The following is a 20949-nucleotide window of genomic DNA, read 5'->3' as shown; positions in this document are numbered from 1 at the left end:
TGGGCCAGGCATGGTGGCTCATGTCTGTAATCCCAGCAATTTGGGAGGCCGAAGTGAACGGATCACCTGAGGTCAGGAGTTCGAGACCAGCCAGACTAACATGGTGAAACCCTGTCTCTATTAAAAATACAAAAAAAATTAGCCAGGTGTGGTGGTGGGCACCTGTAATCCCAGCTCCTTGGGAGGCTGAGGCAAGAGAATCGCTTGAACCCGGCGGAGTGGAGGCTGCAGTGAGCTGAGATTGCATCATTGCACTCCAGCCTGGGAAACAAGAGCGAAACTCTGTCTCAAAAAAAAAAAAAAAAAAAAATTATACTGAATATATTAAGAATGCTTTGTAGAGGGCTAGAATAGACACAGATAAATCAATAGGCTATCACGTGAGGTCATGGAAAGACAATGGTAGCTTGGACTAGGACTAGAATGGTGGTTGTAGAGATGGAAACAGATTCAAGAGACATTTAGATTAAATCCATAAGTCTCAGTAATAGACTGGATATGGAAGGCAAAGACATATCAAGACTTAGGTTCTTGGTTTTTGTCACTGGACAGATAGTGGTATCATTCACCAAGGCGAGGTATACCATAAGACCAAGTTGTTGGAGGTTTTTTAAGGGGGGAGGTCAAAGAGAAAGGACTGTGAGTTTGGTTTTGGAAACGTTGAACCTAAGTTGTCTTTGAAACAACTGGTAAAAAAATCAGAGATGGGGCCGGGTGCAGTGGCTCATGCCTGTAATCCCAGCACTTTGGGAGGCTGAGGTGGGCAGATCACGAGGTCAAGAGATCAAGACCATTCTGGCTAACATGGTGAAACCCCATCTCTACTAAAAGTACAAAAATTAGCCAGGCATGGTGGTGCATGCCTGTAGTCCCAGCTACTCGGGAGGCTGAGGCAGGAGAATCGCTTGAACCCGGGAGGTGGAGGTTGCAGTGAGCTGAGATTTCACCACTGCACTCCAGCCTGGGTGACAGACAAAGCGAGACTCCATCTCAAAAAAAAAAAAAAAAAATCAGAAATGGGTAAATAGGTCTGGGTAAATGGGTCTGGAAACAGAGGTCTGGTTTGGAGATATGATATAAATCTGTGAGTCATCTATGAACACAGAGTAGTTTGAGCAATGGATAAGAATGTGATTACCTAGGAAGAAAATACAGAGCAAAAAAAAGAAGATATAGGACTGAGCCTAATGAGACTTCCAATCTTTATTGATGGGGTGAATGAAGTAGTATGTAGCTGTGATAGAAAGACAGAACAGTATTGTTTCATGGAGGTCTAGAAAAAGAAATTTTCAAATAAGAAGTGATAAACTAGCATTTACTCAGCTATGGTATATGGAACAATGGTCCTCCAAGATGTCCACCAAGATGTCCACATTTTAATCCCTTGAATTTGTGAATGTTACATTGCACAGCAAAAGAGAATTAAGATTACAGATGGAATTAGGGTGTTAATCATTTGACCTTAAAATAGATTATCCTGGATTATTTGGATGGGGCAAATGTAATCATATGGGTCCTTTAATGTGAGAGAGGAAGGCAGAAGAAGAGAGAAGAAGAGGTCACAGTGATTTGATATGAGAAGAACTCTGCCCACTACTGCTTGCTTTGAAGACAGGGTAAGAGGGCATGATCTAAAAAATATGGGTGGCCTCTAAAAGACGGAAAGAACAAGGAAACATATTCTCCCTTAGAGCCTCCAGAAAGGAACATAACCCTGCTAACATCTTGATTTTAGCCCAGTGAGACCCAATTCAGACTTCTAAACTACATAAGTGTAAGATAATAAATTTGTATTGTTTATGTCACTAAGTTTGTGGTTTGTTATAGTAGTCATAGAAGACTAATACATGAACTCTTGCTACATGTTAAGCATTTTATATGCATTAGCTCAACCTTGACAACATCTAAGATACATACAGTGAAAATGAATGCCTATTTTACAAATGAAATAAACAGAGGCTCACTCTTAGGTCTACTTTGTATAGCAGCAGCATTACCCTAATTAAAAACAGAGTTATTAGTAACTTTAGTCAGAGGTGTTTCAAAGGACGAATGGGACTGCAACTGGAGTGAAGAGGAGGTGAAGAAATGGAGACAGTATCAACAACTCTTTTGAGAAGACTGGCTATAAAGGAGAAGAAGGAGACAGGTAGTAACTGGAGTGGAATGAAATCCCAGGGTATGAGAGATACTTGAGTGTGTTAAAATGGCAATGATGAAAACCTGCTTGAGAAGCCAGTATAGTGTCTCTAGCACATAGTAGATGTGCATTATTGGTTAAATAAGGGAATTACTTAGTTAAATAAAAGGGAGGAGAAGAAGCTGAATAGTCAAGTAATTTGCTCAACAAAGACAGAGACTTAAATCTAAGGTAGCCTAATCCCCAAATCCATATCCATTAGAAAATGATACCTGCCTCTAACAGAATGATAATGGTTGAAAGGAACAATTTATCATTCTTTCCTACTTGTCTGCTTCTCATCTCACTCATTCTTAAACATGACACTAGAATTTTTTACTCATTCAACCTGTATTTGAGTGATTATGTGCTTTCAATTCAGCAACTGTTCAGAAATTACTCAAGAGAATGGAACATAACCCTAAGTCTTTAATGGGATCATTCTATTTAACTGACAAATAGTATCCACAAAAAATCAAATGTTGATAGTGGAGGAGGCTGTGTGTGCGTGGGGGTAGGGAGAAAATGGAAGCTCAGTACTTTCTGCCCAATTTTGCTATAAACCCAAAACTGCTCTAAAAAAATAAAGTCTAAAGTCTATTGAAAAAAATTTAATATGCTCCCCTAAATTTAAAGTAGTAGAAAACCACCATCAACTTACAGACCTAAAAGACTGAAAATGAACAGAAATTCAAATATCATATAAACACCTACTTTGTTCTAGTAATGACTCCTTCCAGAGTTTTAAATTCTGTCTTTTTGCTTTTCTGAGTACACACCATAGATCTTTGTACAGCTATAAGTTCTCCATTGACATCACGAAATTGCAGACGAATCTGGGCTCTCACATCTGTTTCTTGAGCAACCTTTGAAGGAAAACACAGAAAAAACTTATGTTACTTTAATAAGCACCAGTGTTGGTTCTGAGAGAAAAGGCATAAGCAATCTTACCCAAAATGAGGGAACAAAAAGAAAAACATCCAAAATGAGTGACATTTTTACATGCTATCCAAAATATAGAAGAATACTGTTTAATTAATTTACAAAAATGATATATTATCTACCTCCTTTATTCAGCATCATTAGATCAGGTATGCAAATTTTTCAAATAAATGAATTTTATCTCTGTAAGCATCAAAAAAGTTTTTTATCATTAAAAATCACAAGTTTATAGAAAGATAGAATGATTCGGTTTGTCTTTGTCTCCACCCAAATCTCATCTTGAATTTCCACATGTTGCAGGAGGTACCCAGTTGAAGGTAATTGAATCATGGAGACAGGTCTTTCCCATGCTGTTCTTGTGACAGTGAGTAAGTCTCACAAGACCTGATGGTTTTATAAGAAGGAGTTTCCCTGCACAAGCTGTCTTTGCCTGCTGCTGTCCATGTAAGATGTGACTTGCGCCTCCTTACCTTCCACCATGATTGTGAGGCCTCCCAAGCCAGGTGGAACTGTAAGTCCATTAAACCTCTTTCTTTTATAAATTGTCCAGTCTCAGGTATATCTTTATTAGCAGTGTGAAAACGGACTCATACGGTAAATTGGTACCAGGAGTGGAGTGCTGCTGAAAAGTTATCCGAAAATGTGAAAGCGACTTTAGAACTGGGTAACAGGCCTCTGCCTGTTTGGCAGAACAGTTTGGAAGGCTCAGAAGACAGGAAAATGTGGGAAAGTTTGGAACTCCCTAGAGATTTGTTGAATGGCACTGACCAAAATGCTGATGAGGATATGGACAATGAAATCCAGGTTGAGGTGGTCTCAGATGGAGATAAGGAACTTGTTGGGAACTGGGGCAAAGGTGACTCTTGTTATGTTTTAGCAAAGAAACTGGCAGCATTTTGCCCCTGCCCTAGAAATGTGTGGACCTTTGAACTTGAGAGAGATGATTTAGGGTATCTGGTGAAAGAAATTTCTAAGCAGTAAAGCATTCAAGAGGTGACTTGGGTGCTGTTAAAGGAATTCAGTTTTAAAAGGGAAAACAGCATAAAAGTTTGGAAAATTTGCAGCTTGACAATGCGATAGAAAATAAAATCCCATTTTCTGAGGAGGAATTCAAGCCAGCTGCAGAAATTTGCATAAGTAACAAGGAACCAAATGTTAATTACCAAGACAATAAGGAAAATGTCTCCAGGGGCATGTCAGAGACCTTTGTGACAACCCCTCCCATCACAAGCCCGGAGGTTTAGGAAGAAAAAATAGTTTCGTGGGCCAGGCCCAGGGTCCCTCTGCTGTGTGCAGTCTAGGGACTTGGTGCCCTGTGTCCCAGCCGCAACTAAAAGAAGCCAAGGTACAGCTTGGCCTGTTGCTTCAAAGGGTGGAAGCCCCAAGCCTTGGCAGCTTCCATGTGGTGTTGAGCCTGCAGGTACACAGAAATCAAGAAATGAGGTTTGGGAACCTCTGCCTAGATTTCAGAGGATGTATGGAAACACCTGGATGCCCAGGCAGAAGTTTGCTGCAGGGGTGGGGCCCTTGTGGAAAACCTCTGCTAGGGCAATATGGAAGGGAAATGTGGGGTTGGAACCCCACAGAGTTCCTATGGAGGAGACTGCCTAGTGGAGCTGTGAGAAGACAGCCACTGTCCTCCAGACTGGTAGATACCCCAGAATAATAGATCCACTGACAGCTTGCACTGTGCACCTGGAAAAACCGCAGGCACTCAACACCAGCCTGTGAAAACAGCCAGGAAGGAGGCTATAACCTGCAAAGCCAGGAGTGGAGCTGCCCAAGGCCATGGGAGCCCACCTCTTGCATCAGAGTGACCTGGATGTGAGACATGGAGTCAAAGGAGATCATTCTGGAGCTTTAAGATACACCTGCCCCACTGAATTTCGGACTTGCATGGGGCCTGTAGCCCCTTTGTTTTGGCCAATTTCTCCCATTTGGAATGGCTGTATTTGCCCAATGCCTGTACCCCCATTGTATCTAAGAAGTAACTAACTTGCTTTTGAGTTTACAGGCGCACAGGCAGAAGGGAGTTGCCTTATCTTGGGTAAGACTCTGGACTGTGGACTTCTGAATTAATGCTGAAATAAGACTTTGGGGGACTATTGGGAAGGCATGATTGGTTTTGAAATGTGAGGACATGAGATTTGGGAGGGGCCAGGGGTGGAATCATATGGTTTGGCTGTGTCTCCACCCAAATCTCATCTTGAATTCCCATGTGTTGTGGGAGAAACCGGGTGGGAGATAATTGAATCACAGGGGCAGGTCTTTCCTGTGCTGTTCTCATGATAGTAAGTCTCACGAGATCTGATGGTTATTGTAAGGGGGAATTTTCCTGCACAAGCTCTCTTATTTGCCACCATGTGAGACATGACTTTCACCTTCCACCATGATTGTGAGGCCTCCCCAGCCACATGGAACTGTAAGTCCATTAAACCTCTTTCTTTTGTAAATTGCCCAGTCTTGGGTATGTCTTTAACAGCAGTGTCAAAATGGAGTAATACACAGAATTACAGTATACATAGCTTTCCTGCCCCCCAAACCACATGAAAGTAAGTTGCTGATCTGACATCCCAACACCAGTATTTCCTACAAAACAAGGACATTTTCAACAACAAAAATCAGGAAACTGATACTGATATATTACTACCACATGGTCCACAAATCCCATTCAAGTTTTGCCAGTTGTTCCGATATGTGATAAGTTACCATCAACTCAGCTGTGGCATATAAAATAATGGTTCTCCAAAGATGTCCACATTCTAATCCCTTGAATTTGTGAATGTTACATTACACAGCAAAAGAGAATTAACATTACAGATGGAACTGGGGTGTCAATCACTTGACTTTAAAATAGAAAGATTACACTGGATTATTTGAATGATACAAAATATCCACAAAAAGTTAGATGCTGATAGTAGAGGAGGTTGTGTGTGTACCAGCAGGGAATATACAGAAACTGTACTTTCTGCTCAATTTTGCTATAAACCCAAAGCTGGTCTACAAAATAAGATTTAAAGTCTGTTGAAAAAAATTTAATATGCTCCCTTAAAGTAGTAGAAAATAACCATCATCTTATAAGACCTAAAAGACCAACAATGAACAGACATTCAAATATCATATAAACACCTATTTTTTCTGATGTCTTCTGTCTTATATTAATATGGTCACTTCAGCATTCTTTTCATTAGTTGGCACAGTATATTTTTTCCATCCTTTTGTTTTTAACCCATCTGTACTATTACATATGAAAACACTGTTATTCCTTTTACTTTATTTAGGGTTTTTTGGTTATTGTCCTCCTTTTTTCTCATGTTTTTATTTTTATGTTTTTATTTATATCTATGAACATAGTTATAAGATTTATAATAAGATTTTAAGGTTCTTATCTACTAATTCTATCATCTATTCATCCCTAGGGTACTTCTGTGGATGCCTTCCTCACTCAGTCCTACTTAACGGCTTTTGGAATAACTATTCCTCCATTAGTTATGCTGAGAGTTTTTATCATGAATGGTATTAAATTGAAAAGCTTTTTCTGTATCTATTGATGCTCATATGATTTTTCTTCTTTATTCTGTTACTGTGGCAAATTATACTGATTGTTTTTTTCTTTTTCTACAGCCTAATTCACTTGTCCCAGTATGTCCTTTAGAGCAAAAGGATCCAGTTCAGAATTACACTTTGTATTTGGTGGTTATGTCTCTTTACTTTCTTTCAGCCGGAAGTAGTTGCTCAGATTTTCCTTGACTTTCATGACTGATAATTTTGAAAAGTACAGACCATTATTTTGCAGAATACCTCCCAAAATTTGGGTAATATTTCCTCATGACTAGAATCAGGTTATGTATCTTTGGCAGGAATATTATACAAGTGATGATGAGTTCCTTTTACTGCATCTCATCAGATAGGACATCATTTCCATTTATCTCATTACGGAGGGTATTAACTTCAATCCCTTTATTTTTTTGAGACAGGGTCTCACTTTGTCACCCAGGCTGGAGTGCAGTGGCATGAACACAGCTCACTGCATCCACGACCTCCGAGTCATAAGCAATCCTCCTGCCTCAGCCCCCCAAGTAGCTGGGATTATAGGTGCGTGCCACCACACCCCGCCAATTTTTGTAGTTTTTGTAGAGATGTGGCTTCACCATGTTGCCTAGACTAACTTCAATCTCTTGATAAAGGTGTATCTCCTAGCTTCTCCATCAAAAAATTTTTCTTTACAATTAATTAATAATTTGAGGGAGAGATGCAGAGACCATATAACTATCTCATACTTCATCAAACTTTCTTCCATTAGTTTTAGCATCTACCGTTTCTTACCTGAATGAATTATTATTATGACAGCTATCAAATACAGGCATACCCCATCTTATTGTGCTCTTCAGAGGTTTGTGGCAACCCTGCATTTAACAAGTCTATTGGTGCTATTTTTCCAACAGCATGTGCTCACTTTGTGTCTCTGTGTCACATTTTGGTAATTCTCACAATATTTCCAACTTTTTCATTATTATTGTATCTGTTATAGTGATCTGTGATAAGTGATCTTTGATGTTACTACTGTAATTGTTTGTGTGCCACAAACCATCCACATATAAGAGGTGAACTTAATCCATTAATGCGTGTGTCCTGACTGCTTTACTGACCTGCCATTCCCGTCTCTCTCCCTCTCCTTGGAACCTGATTGCCTGAGACACAACAATACGGAAATTAGGCCAATTAGTAACCCTACAACAGCCCCTAAGTGTTTAAGTGAAAGAAGAGTCAAAAGTCTCTTGTTTTAAATCAAAAGCTAGAAATGATTAAGCTTAGTTGAGAAAAGCATGTCAAAATCCAAAACAGGTTGAAAGTTAGGCCTCTTTCATCAGTTAGCTGAGTTGTGAGGGCAAAGGAAAAGTTCTTGAATAAAATTAAAAGTGCTACTTTAGTGAACACACAAATGATACGAAAGTGAAACAGCCTTACTGCTGATTTGGAGAAAGTTTTAGTGGTTGGGATAGATTAAACCAGCCACAACATTCCCTCAGGCCAAAGCCTAATCCAGAGCAAGGCCCTAACTCTCTGCAATTCTATGAAGGCTGAGAGAAGTAAAGAAGCTGCAAAGAAAAGTTGGAAGCTAGCAATGGTTGGTTCTTGAGGCTTAAGGAAAGAAGCTGTCTCCATAACATAAAAGTGCAAGGTGAAGCAGCAAGTGCTGATGCAGAAGCTGCGGCAAGTTATCCAGCAGATTTAGCTAAGGTAATTGATGTAGGTAGCTACACTAAACAACAGATTTTCAATGTAGACAAGACAGCCATCCATTAGAACTTAACCTGCAATATCTAAGGTATGCCTATAGTAATTTTCTAGTTCCATTATTCCTTTTATATTAGTTAAGGTTCTAGTATAAGGGGCTTTGCTCTTTCTCCATTTTTCCCCCCATTTTCTTGTATCAGTATAAACTCGTAGATTCCTTACTTGGGCTCCAATCCCCCACCAGGCTGTCACAGCTTGTTTTTGTGGATGCCTTCCTCACTCAGCCACACCTAATGGATTTTGGACTGAATTATTCAGGAATTAATATTCCTCCATTAGTTATGCTGAGGGTTTTTACCATGAACGAGCATTAAATTGAAATGCGTTTTCTGTATCTATTGGTGCTCATATGATATTTCTTTTTTATTCTGTTAATGTGGCAAATTATACTGATTGGTTTTTTCTACCATATCTCTCTAAGCATTACCTAGCTGCACCCCACAAATTTTTACATGCTATATTTTTGATTCATTTAAAGAATTTTTTCTAATTTGTCTTGTGATTCCTTTTTTGATCCATGTAATATTTAGAAGGGTGCTGCTTAATTTTTCAATTATTTGAGGATTTTCTGGATATTTTTCTGCTACTGATTCTGGTATAGTCACAGAATACATTATCTATGACTTTACTCCTTATAAATTTATTGACACTTGTTTTACAGTCCAGAATGTTGGTCTATCTTAGAGAATGTTCCACATGCACTTGAAAATAACGTGTATTCTGCTGTCGTTCAATGGAATGTCCTATAAATGTCAATCAGGTTGATTTGATTAACAGTATTGTTAAAATTTTCCATATACTTACTGATATTTCATCTGCTGCTTCTTTTCTCTACTGAGAGGGGTACTGAGATCTCCGATTGACCTTGCAGATTTGTGTATTTCTCCATTCTGTTCCATAGGTTTCTGCCTCATATATTTGGAAGTTTTACATTTAGAATTTTTGTGTCCTTGCAGTAAATTGACCTCTTATCATCATAAAATGTCTCATTTTCCCTAGTTCTGATGTCTTCTGTCTGGTATTAATATGGTCACTTCAGCTTTCTTTTCATTAGTTGGCACAGTACATTTTTTCAATCCTTTTGCTTTTAACCTATTTGTACCATTATATACAAAAACACCATTATTCCGTTTATTTGGGTTTTTAAAATTATTTTCCATTTTTCTCATTATGCTTATGTTTTCCTTTACATCTATGAGCATATTTATAAGATTTATAATAAGGTTTTAGGGTTCTTATCTACTAATTCTATTATTTCTTTCATTTTGGATCTGTTCATATGATTGATTTTTCTGATTATGGGTCCTATTTCCCTGCTATTTGGATGCTTGTTAACTTTTGATTGTGAATTTTGTATTGTTGGGTGAAAGATTTTGTTTTATTCCTTTAATGAGTATTGAACCTTGTTCTGGCATGCAGTTAAGTTTTCTGAGCAACAAACAGTTGGATTCTGTTGAACCTTTGTTGTTAAGGTCTGTAAAGGGGGACCTAGAGCAGCTTTTACTCTAGGACTAATTTACAATCATTTTCGACATTTTCCTTCAGCCTCAAAAACTTTCTTTAACAATTACTATAGTGCAAGCCTGTCTGTAACAAATTACTTCTACCATTTTGTTTTAAATCTGAAAATGTTCTCCATTTCACCTCCAATTTTCAAAGAATATTTTTGCTGGATATAGGAGTTTAACTTTTATTCCCCAACACCTTAAAGGTGCTGTCCCACTGTTTTCAGGTTTAGATTGCTTTTCCTAAGAAGTAATCATACTCATTATTCTTTCCCTCTGCATGATGTGTTACTTTTTCCTCCACCTGTTTTTAAGATTTTATCTTTAGTTTTGAGCAATTTGAATGTAATGTACAACATAGGTATGTTTCTGCTGCTTGTGATGCATTCAGCCTCTTGGGTCTTTTTTTATAGTTTTTATTACTCTGTTTAGATGTCTTCCCACACATTATGTCCATCTTTTCCTTTAAGTCCTTGAGCTTATCTATCATAGCTTTAAAAAAATCCGGTCGGGCGTAGTGGCTCATGCCTGCAATCCCAGCACTTTGGGAGGCCGAGGCGGGCAGATCACAAGGTCAGGAGTTCGAGACCAGGCTGGCTAATATGGTGAAACCCCGTCTCTACTAAAAATAAAAAATAAAAAAAAAATTAGCCAGGCATGGTGGTGGGCACCTGCAGTCCCAGCTACTCAGGAGGCTGAGGCAGGAAAATTGCCTGAACCTGGGAGGCAGAGGTTGCAGTGAGCCGAGATTGTGCCACTGCACCCCAGCCTGGGAAACAGAGTGAGATTCCATCTCAAAAAATAATTAAAAAAAAAAAAAATCCTTGTCTGCTAATTCCAAAATCTGTCATCTCTGGATCTGTTTCTACTCACTTTTCCCTTCTCAGGTATAGACCACATTTTCTTTTGCATATTCCCATTAATTTTTAAAATTATATTCTGCATTGTAGATGCCACATTGAGAGCTTGGACTGAATAGGCTTCCTTTAAAAAGTCTTGAGTTTTGTTCTAGCAGCCAGTTAATTTACTGGCAACTCAGCTTGATTCTATCAAAACCTGGTTTCAGTATTTGTTAGGTGGGCCTTTCTGAGGTCTCAAGTGAACACTGGAGAGTTCCACAAGGTCACTCCATTCTGGCATATCAGGACTCAAACGTCTCACAGCATTGTGTGACCTTTAGAATACACCACTCACAGCCCCACTTGCCACCTTGGTAGTTGTTCTCTACTAGCCCTCATTAAATCTCATCCTATACATGGATAGCTTAGTATCTGGCCAAAGACTCAAAAGATCCTTATGCAGATTTCTGGTACACCATCTCGGCACAACAACCCTACTTCAGTACTCTGCTCTACAATTTCCAGTCACTTTAGCAAATCCAAAATCCTATCTTTGTTTCATCTGCCTAGTGATGCCCAATTCTGCCCAGCTCTCTACTGGATTCCAATTCCATGTGCCAAAGTTTACAAAATGTTCCTAGGTAGAAAGCTGGAATGAATGCAGAATCACCTTTTACGTTTCTCCTTTCTCAAAGAATATAGCCCTGCATTATCTGTGGTCCAATGCCTGAAAATAGTTGTTCCACATACTGTTCCAGTGTTACAGTTATTCATCTTGTGAGTATAAGTGTGATACTCATTATTTTGTTGCAACCCAAATCAGAAGTACTGGATTCTGCTTTTTAAAAAAAAAAAAAATCATAAAAGATCCTTTGTTGACTTTTTAATGACTTCTTGGCATGAATTTAACTTTGATACTAATTCAATTAATCATTCAACAAATATTTACAGGCATTTTGTAGGTTTCATGTGTTGTTTTGGTTCAAAATGACGGACTTTTTTTCCTTTGGAGCATGGAAGATAGGTTAAATGTAGATAAGGTGTGCTAAACACCATCATAAGTACAGGATAATCCGGGAGTACAAAGCAGGAGCATCTAACCTATCTAGGACAGCTCAGGGAAGGTATTCTAAAGGAAGTGAATGTTTAAATGAAACTTCTACCCATCTGGGTAGAAGTTAACCAGATGAGAAGATCTGAGTCACTATGTGACTACAGAAATTTCAGAATGTTTGGCATAGAAAGTAGCGAAAAGAGGAGTATCATCCTAAAATGTTTCAGAAATTAACAGCCTTCTAAACATGGTAAGGCTTTTGGATTTAAGGTGATGGCACTAAATGGTTGACCAGGGGAATTGCATGAAGTAGATATGCATTTTAGAAGAATTATTTTGTCTTTAGGGTGAACAGAGTGAACTGAGTCAAGACATGAAGCAGGGAATAATCAAGGAGAGATAGGAAGGCAGCCTGGACAAGGGTTGAGGACGGAGGTAAAGAGGAAGAAGTCGCTGGACTGGCTACTCAGATACAGCCTCTTAGGATACAGACATTTCAATGAGGAGGTGGCCAGAGGTCAGTATAAAGCTTTGAAAGCCCAGACTTGACTCTGTCATTTCATCATAAGGAGAGCATTCTGCTGAAGGTTTAATCCACAGTAGTTGAACTAAGGAGCTATGTATTTATGCAGCAAAAAATTAATCTGTTTACAGTGTTCCTGACTAGCAAGCCAAATACACTATTCATTTTCCATCGCATCTACTTTTCGAGAACCTAGCTACCTGGAAAACATCAAATTAGTAAATAGAATTCAAGCAAGGGCTATCTTCTAGCATTTCTATCACTATATTGTTGTTGACACTCTTATTGAAGAACAGTCACTTCAAAAGTGAAGTGTAATTTTGATTGAATTATTAAAACAAATAAATGTGTATTATACTTCAGAACAATTTCTATCAAAAAGAATAAAATAAAAAATAAGAAAAACCCTTCTTTCTCCAAACAATCTAGTCGTAAAACCATTAGGTCGGGCAGAAGAAGGTGCGTGTTCATGCCAGCTGAAGGTTAAGGCACCTATAACTCAGCCTAGAGTGGAATAAATGAGCTTGAGTAGGCTGAGAAGGGTATCCTCATGGGGAAACAGCTTGGCATAGACAGAGTTTCAAGAGTCTAATGGTATCGGAGTTCCAGCAGGATGAAAGAGGAATCCACAAATAGGGGGGATCCAGCTCGGAAGCAGAGTGTCCACGCCAGGGAATAGTGTGGGGATTCAGAGCCTGATAATGATGAGAAGGGGGCCCACCTGAGGGGTAAGTCGGCTGGGGGAAGTCAGATCATAGAGATGGCATTCTTGCAAGAAGCCACCTGGTATAAAGTATGAGACTGAGAAGAGTGACCCTCTCAGTGACACAGATCTGGGGAGATTCAGGTCAGAGTACAGTGGGCATCCCTGCAAGAGGCCACCGGGTATCAGAGAAGGGCGGGGAATGAGGACATGACCCAGCACCAGAAGTCAAAGTCTATACAGAATGGAAAAGCATCCTGTGAGGGAGTCAGAATGAAGAGTTAGAGCCTACGCAGGATAAGGAAGACTGGCATACAGGGATGGAGTCAGCCCATATAGGGTGCTAGAGCCCTGATGCAACGATGAGATATTGATTACATACAGGAGGATTGATTAAGTCAATATATTAAGATTATAGTTGTATAACTACATTCTTGCACTGCTATAAAAAAAACCTGAAACTGGGTAACTTATAATGAAAGGAGGTTTACTTGGCTCACAGTTCCACATGCTATACAGGAAGCAAGACTGGGGAGACCTCAGGAAACTTACAATCATGGCAGAAGGCAAAGGGGATGCTGGCACATCTTACATGGCTGGAGCAGGAGAAAAAGAGTAAAGGGGGAATTGTGACAGATTTTTAAACAACCAGATCTCATGAGAATTTACTCACTATCACGAGAACAGCAAGGGGGAAATCTACACCCATGATCCAATCACCCCAACCAGGTCCCTCCTGCAATACTGGGGATTACAATTTGACATGAGATTTGAAAGGACACAAATCCAAATCATATCATTCCGCCCTGGCTCCTCCCAAATCTCATGTCCTTCTCACACTGCAAAATACAATCATCCCTTCTCAACAGTCCCCCAAGTCTTAACTCATTTCAGCATTAACTTCAAAGGTCCACAGCTCAAAGTCTCATCTGAGACAAGGCAAGTCCCTTTGGTCTATGAATCTGTAAAATCAAAACAAGCTATTACATCCAAGATACAATGGGGATACAGGCATTGGGTAAATACACATGTTCCAAAAGGGAGAAATCAGCGAAAACAAAGGGCTACAAGCCCCATGCAAGTCCAAAACCCAGCTGGGCAGTCATTAAACCTTTTTTTTTTTTTTTTTTGAGAGAGAGTCTCACTGTCGCCCAGGCTGGAGTGCAGTGACGTGATCTTGGCTCACTGCAAGCACTGCCTCCCGGGTTCATGCCATTCTCCTGCCTCAGCCTCCCAAGTAGCTGGGACAACAGGCATCCGCCACCACGCCCAGCTAATTTTTTGTATTTTTAGTAGAGATGGGGTTTCACCATGTTAGCCAGGATGGTCTCGATCTCCTGACCTCGTGATCTGCCCGCCTCAGCCTCCCAAAGTGCTGGGATTACAGGCGTGAGCCACCGTGCCCAGCCAAATCTTTTTTTTTTTTTTTTTTGAGACAAAGTCTCCCTCTATCGCCAGGCTGGAGTGCAGTGGTGCAGTCTAGGCTCACTGTAACTTCCACTTCCTGGGTTCAAGTGATTCCCGTCTCGGCCTCCTGAGTAGCTGTGACTACAGGCATGTGCTAGGACGCCCAGCTAATTTTTTGTATTTTAGTAGAGACGGGGTTTCACCATGTTGGCCAGGATGGTCTCAATCTCCTGACCTCGTGATCCGAAATTTTAAAGCTCCAAAATAATATCCTCTGACTCCATGTCTCACATCCAGGCCACAGTGACGCAAGAGGTGGGATCCCAAGGCCTTGGGCAGCTCCACCCCTGTGGCTCTGCAGGGCTTAGCTCCCATAGCTTCTCTCAATGGCTGGTGTTGAGTGTGTGCAGCTTTTCCAGGCACACAGTGCAAGCTGTTGGTGGTTCTACCATTCTGGGGTCTGGAGGATAGAGGCCCTCTTCTCACAGCTCCACTGGGCAGTGCCCCATTGGGAACACGGTGTGGGGGATCCAACCCCACGTTTTCCTTCTGCACTGCCCTAGTAGAGCTTCTCCATGAGGGCTCTGCCCCTGCAGCAGACTTCCGCCTGGACATCCAGGCGTTTCCATACATCCCCCGAAATCTAGGTGGAGGCTCCCAAGCCTCAACTCTTGTCCTCTGTGCAACCACAGGCTTAACACCATGTGGAAGCTGCCAAGGCTTACAGCTTGCAGCCTCTGGAGCAGAAGCCTGAGATACATTTGGGGCCCTTTTAGCCATGGCTGGAGCTGGAGTGGCTGAAACACAGGGAGTAGTGTCCTGTAATGGGAGGGGCTGCTGTGAAGATCTCTGAAATGCCTTCTAGCCACTTTCCCCAGTGTCTTGGCTATTAAACATTCTGCTCCTCTTTACTTATGCAAATTTCTGCAGCCGGCTTGAATTCCTCCCCAGAAAATCGGTTTTTCTTTTCTACCACATGGTCAGGCTGCAAATTTTCCAAACTTTTATGCCCTGCTTCCCTTTTAAATATAAATTCCAGTTTCAGATCTCTTTGCTCACACATATGAGCATATACTGCTAGAAGCAGCCAGGCCACATCTTGAAAGTTTTGCTGCCTGGAAACTTCTTCCACCAAATACTCTAAATCATCTCTTTCAAGTTCAAAGTTCCACAGATGCCCAGAGCAGGGGCACAATGCCGCCAGTCTCTTTGCTAAAGCATCGTAAGAGTGACCTTTACTCCAGTTCTCAGTAAGTTCCTTATCTCCATCTGAGACCTCCTCAGCCTAGACTTCATTATTCATATCACTGTCAGCATTTTGGTCAAAATAATTTAACAAGTCTCTAGGAAGTTCCAAACTTTTCCTCATCTTCCTGTCTTCTTTTAAGCCCTCCAAACTGTTCCAACCTCTAACCACTACCCAGTTCCAAAGTCACTTCCACATTTTCAGCTATCTTTATAGCAATACCCTACTCTCGGTACCAACTTTCTGTAATAGTCTGTTTTCTCACTGCTACAAAGAAATACCTGAAACTGGTCAAAGAAAAGAGGTTTAATTGGCTCATGGTTCTGCAGGCTGTACAGGAAGCATGACTGCGGAGGCCTCAGGAAACTTACAATCATGGCAGAAGGCGAAGAGGAGGCTGGCACATCTTACACGGCCAGAACAGGAGGAAGAGAGTGAAGGGGGAGGTGCTACACACTTTTAAACAACCAAATCTCATGAGAACTTACTCACTATCACAAGAACTGCAAGGGGGAAATCCACCCCCATGATTCAATCACCTTCCACCAGGCCCCTCCTCCAACAATGGGGGTTACAATTCGACATGAGATTTGGGCAGATACAAATTCAAACCGTATCAGTACTCAATTTCTTGCTTCTCATTACCTTCATAGTATTTACCAAATCCGCAATCGTGGATAAATGCAACTTTCCAATTTATTCAGTGCTTGGGCTGAACAAGACTGAAAAAACATACATAACCATGATGGCTGGTCTCTCTTTAAATTTTCACAAAACCCCTGACACTGTCATGTAATCCCAGAACGCCTCCCTTAATCAATTTACTTACTGAGGTTAAAAACTACTCTATGTTTTCTAGGCTCAATCAACCCCTTCTGCCACTCTCAACCAGTAACTTCACTTCTTTTTTCATTTGAGAATATAAAAGCAATCAAAAGAGAACTTACTCATTCTTTCACTACTAAAGTTTCCAATCATATGCTCTGCCTAACATCCCTGTTACAATGGATAACAGTGGATGTATCTGGTATCCCCTCTGGTTGGGCAATGGATCTTATCTCTTTTTGCCTACTCAAGAATTGTGCTCTGTAATTATCCCCAGTCCTGCATCAATGTTTCTGTCCAGAGTCATTCCCAACAGTCTACAAATACTCTAGTATATCCCACTTTTAAAAACACAATAAAACAACAACAACAAAACTTTCCTTTATCCTGTTAACCTCTTCAGCTACTGTCCTATGTCTGTGTCCACTTACAACAAAATTCATAAAATAATTCTGTTTCACTTCTTTATCTTTTCTCTGATTACTGGAACTGGTTTTGTCAAGAGCAACAATGGACTCCACATATCCAAACACTCCTCTTCTTTCTTGAGCTATCAACATATTTGACACAGTTGATGATTTCCTCCTTATAATACTTTATTCTCTTGTCTTCCAAGACACCACTCTCTCAGTTTTCCTTACTTAACGAATTGCTCTTTTACTAGCTTCTCCTCCTCTTCCCAATTTCTAAAGGCATCATCAGCTCTAGTGCTCTAGGTTAAGGTCTTGAATATCTTTTCCATATTCATTCTCTATTTGATCTCATCAGGCTTTAAAAATTAACTATGTGGAACTACCTGTATACATTAATGATTCCTAATTTTCTTTCTCCAGTCCTAATCTCTTTCCTGAACAGACTTCTGTTTGCCAACTGGACATCTCCTTTGGATATTTAACACATATCCCTAATTTACATGTTTAAACCAGATCCACCCAAATTTTTTTTCCATAGTGCCCCATTACAATAAATGACAAAACTATTTTATCCAGTTGTTCAAGCCAAAAACTTTGGAGTTATGCTTGATGCTTTTACTTCTTTCATACACCATTATCCAAACCATTAGCTAATTTGTTGGTTCTATCTTCAAAATACATCCTAAATCCAAACATTTCTCACAATTCTACCACTACCTTAATCAAGCCACCTATATTTCTCACCTGCATCATCACAAAATCCTCTTGTCTCTGCCCTCCTATCTTTGCTACCTACAGATAGTCTTCTCTCAGCAACCAGACTGAGCACTTTAAAACATAAGTCAGACCATGTCCTTTCCCTGCTCGAAATCTCCCAATAGACAGATTCCTATTTAAATAAGACTAGAATCCAAGGACCTACAGGATCTAGTCTCTCCTATCTTTCTAACTTTATTTTCTACCATTTTCCCCTTGTTCTTCCTTGCCATTCCTTGAACACACCAACCATGCTCAGGGACTCTGCAACTAGACTGAATGAAATGTTTTCCTCCCAGATTTTGAACAACTCATTCCCTCTTAAATGAATATTTAAAAGACAACTCTGACTACTCTGTGAGAAAGAGAGAGCTTCACGAATGAGGGCAGGAAAACAAGTTAGGAGACGATTCTAATAGTTGAAAGGGAATATGATGGTGGCTTGGAACAGGGACACAGTGGCCGATGGAATGAAGTAGACAAATTCCGACATATTTTAGAAGGGTAGGTAAGAATTGCTTATGTATGGATGATGACATCATTTACAAAACTGGCGGGGGTGGGGTACCGAGGTAGTAACAGAGCTGAGAATGTAGGCAGGAAGTGGGTACAAGGAATCAAGAGTTCCATTTTGAACATGTTAAATTTGAGATGCCCATTAAATATCCAAACAAACAGCTAGACATATATGTCTAGAGTTAAGGAAAGAAGTCAGGGTCAAATACATAAATGTGTTAGTTACCAGCACATAATCAGTACTTAAAGCCGTTAGACTGAATAAGCTTATCCAAGAGAGATAGGGAAGAGGGTTAATGCAAAGATGGCCAACTCTTGTGTCACACTGGCTTTCAGAAATCAAGCAGGTTGGGTGCAGTGGCTCACATCTGTAATCCCAGCACTTTGGGAGACCGAGGCAGGCGGATCACCTGAGGTGAGGAGGTTGAGACCGGCCTGGCCAACACGATGAAACCCTGTCTCTGCTAAAAATACAAAAATTAGCTGGGTGTGGTGGCACACCCGTAATCCCAGCTACTCAAGAGGCTAAGGCACAAGAATAGCTTGAACCTGAGAGACAGAGGTTGCAGTAAGCCAAGATCATGCCACACTGCACTCCAGCCTGGGCAACAGTGTGAGACTCCGTCTCAAAAAAAAAAAAGAAATCAAGCAAAGGTAGACCCAACAAAGACTAAAGTATAGCCAGTGAGAAAGAAGGAAACTATGAGATTATAGTGTCACAAAAGCCAAGAAGGAAATATTTTTTAAAAAAGAAATAGCCAACTGTGTCAAATCTGACAAGATGTTAATGAGAATTAGAAACTGACCACTCTATCTGGCACATGGAGATTATCAGTGACCTTACAAAGGCACTTTTAGTGGAGGAAAAAAAGAAAACCTGAATGGAGTAGACTGAGGGAAAAATGGGAGTCAATAAAGTAAAGACAATGAGGACATACAAATCTTATGAATTTTGCTATATATTGGAACACAGAAAAGGTAATGGCTAGAGGGTAAATTGGAGTAAAGGGAGAGTTTTTTGTTTGAAGACTAGAGATACCAGAGCATGTTTATATGCTGATGTGAATGATCCATCAAGAGAAACTGCTGATCCAGGAGAGAGATGGAAAAACGGAAGGGCAAAATCCTTGGGTGGATAAGAGGGATCAATGAGATCTAGCCTCCAAGGAGCTGGTTGATGTTTAGATAAAACAACAAATAATTTATCCAAGAAAAAACAGTATGGGCACGTATGTACAGTAGTTTCGTAGATTTGATGACTGGAAAATAAGGGAATTCTCATTTGATTCTTCCTATTTCTCAATAAAGTACAAAGCAAGATCATCAATTAAGGAAAGTAGATTGTAGATTTAAGGAGAGAGAAGGTGGGAAACAGTCATTATAGAGAGGACTCAGTAAACGTACTAAATACTATTATATTTCTAAGAGGAAAATTCATAAATATTTTCATAATTACAGAGTTATCTTTAATCACACTAAAGTGGAAACAAATAATAATCAACAGGGGGTCAGTTAATAAACTATAGGATATAAACTCAATGGAATACAATTTAGTAACTAAAAACAATAAAATAGAAGTATAAAATTATATTAATGTGCTAAAATATGTATGTGTGAATGCATTTATATGCTCACATAGGCATGGTTTTATAAGCAGAAAAAAGCTTGGAAGAATATGTAACGAAAACATAGTGGAACTGGGGTCAGGGAGCGGCGAGAGAGGCACATGACCCCACTAAAAACAAATAAACTATATATATATGTGTGTGTGTGTATGTATTGTTTCACTTCTATATGTGCAAAAACAAACCTATAGACCAAATTCTATGTCCTTTACACACACGAATAGTATAAACACCATAATTCAAACAATGATTCATACACAAAGATTTTTATCATGGTACTTTTTTTCTAGACAGTGGGTCTCACTATATTGTCCAGGCTAGCCTTGAACTCCTGGGCTGAAGCAATCCTCCCAACTCAGCCTCTAGAGCTATCTGGGAGTACTGGCACACACCCCCAAGCCTGGCTTATCATGGTACATTTTAATGAAAAACTGAAAGCAATCTAATGTAAGAAAATTACATAACTACTAAAGTGTTCATGCACTTTAAGTAGAAAATATCTCAGACATACAAAACAGTATAAAGATTAAAAGAAACACTTACATACCAAACACCCAGATGATAGTTTTTTAGTGACACGGGACTTCATGATAATGTTAAGTTGGGAAAAAAACCCAGAATACAAAATTAAGAGTATGACATCAGCTATATAAAACAGTATTTAAAAGAGGAGGAAAATACATGAAAATGTCAACAATGGTTATTACTGGGTGCTAAAACTGTGGGGGGCTGACTTTCATTTCTCTTTATACCTTTCCAATGCCAAGTTTTCTATAATAAGCTATTATCATTTTTATAATTATAAAAATACAAAATTGTACTAGCACCATTACCTTGGGATCATGTACAAATGTATTTCCTTTGGTTCCAGGAGGGAAATCTCCAGTACAGATATATTTTAGACATTCAATGATGGTCTAAAGAAACAGAAAATTACATTACTTCGTTATAAGAGAACCACAGAAGTTTATCATAAAATATGAATTCATTACAAAAATATTATTTATTATGGAAACTATAAAAGATAGATAAAATCTGACCTTATAAAACCTGTAATAAAAATATGATTAAGTGTTAATCAATGCTGTAAGTTCACAGAAATGCTATATAACTAAGAA

General features: G+C 39.6%; 1 protein-coding gene across 4 annotated transcripts in view; it reads right to left on the bottom strand.

Moving 5' to 3' along the window:
* The window catches only part of RAD50 (RAD50 double strand break repair protein), an 89984-nt gene that overhangs the window by 63519 nt on the left and 5516 nt on the right, over nt 1-20949 (bottom strand). For all 4 annotated transcript variants that reach the window (XM_063665492.1, XM_054487367.2, XM_063665491.1 and 1 more), the window contains 2 exons: nt 20665-20748; nt 2894-3045 (listed from right to left, as the gene is read on the bottom strand). In XM_063665492.1, the coding sequence (XP_063521562.1) occupies nt 2894-2961 (68 nt within the window). In that variant the 5' untranslated portion in view covers nt 2962-3045; nt 20665-20748. The remainder of the gene's footprint in view (nt 1-2893; nt 3046-20664; nt 20749-20949) is intronic.

The sequence above is a fragment of the Pongo pygmaeus genome, chromosome 4 (genome assembly GCF_028885625.2).
Source record: "Pongo pygmaeus isolate AG05252 chromosome 4, NHGRI_mPonPyg2-v2.0_pri, whole genome shotgun sequence".
NCBI lineage: Eukaryota > Metazoa > Chordata > Mammalia > Primates > Hominidae > Pongo > Pongo pygmaeus.
The sequence above is the reverse complement of the archived record's forward strand: the minus strand, read 5'-3'. Positions and strand labels throughout refer to the sequence as shown.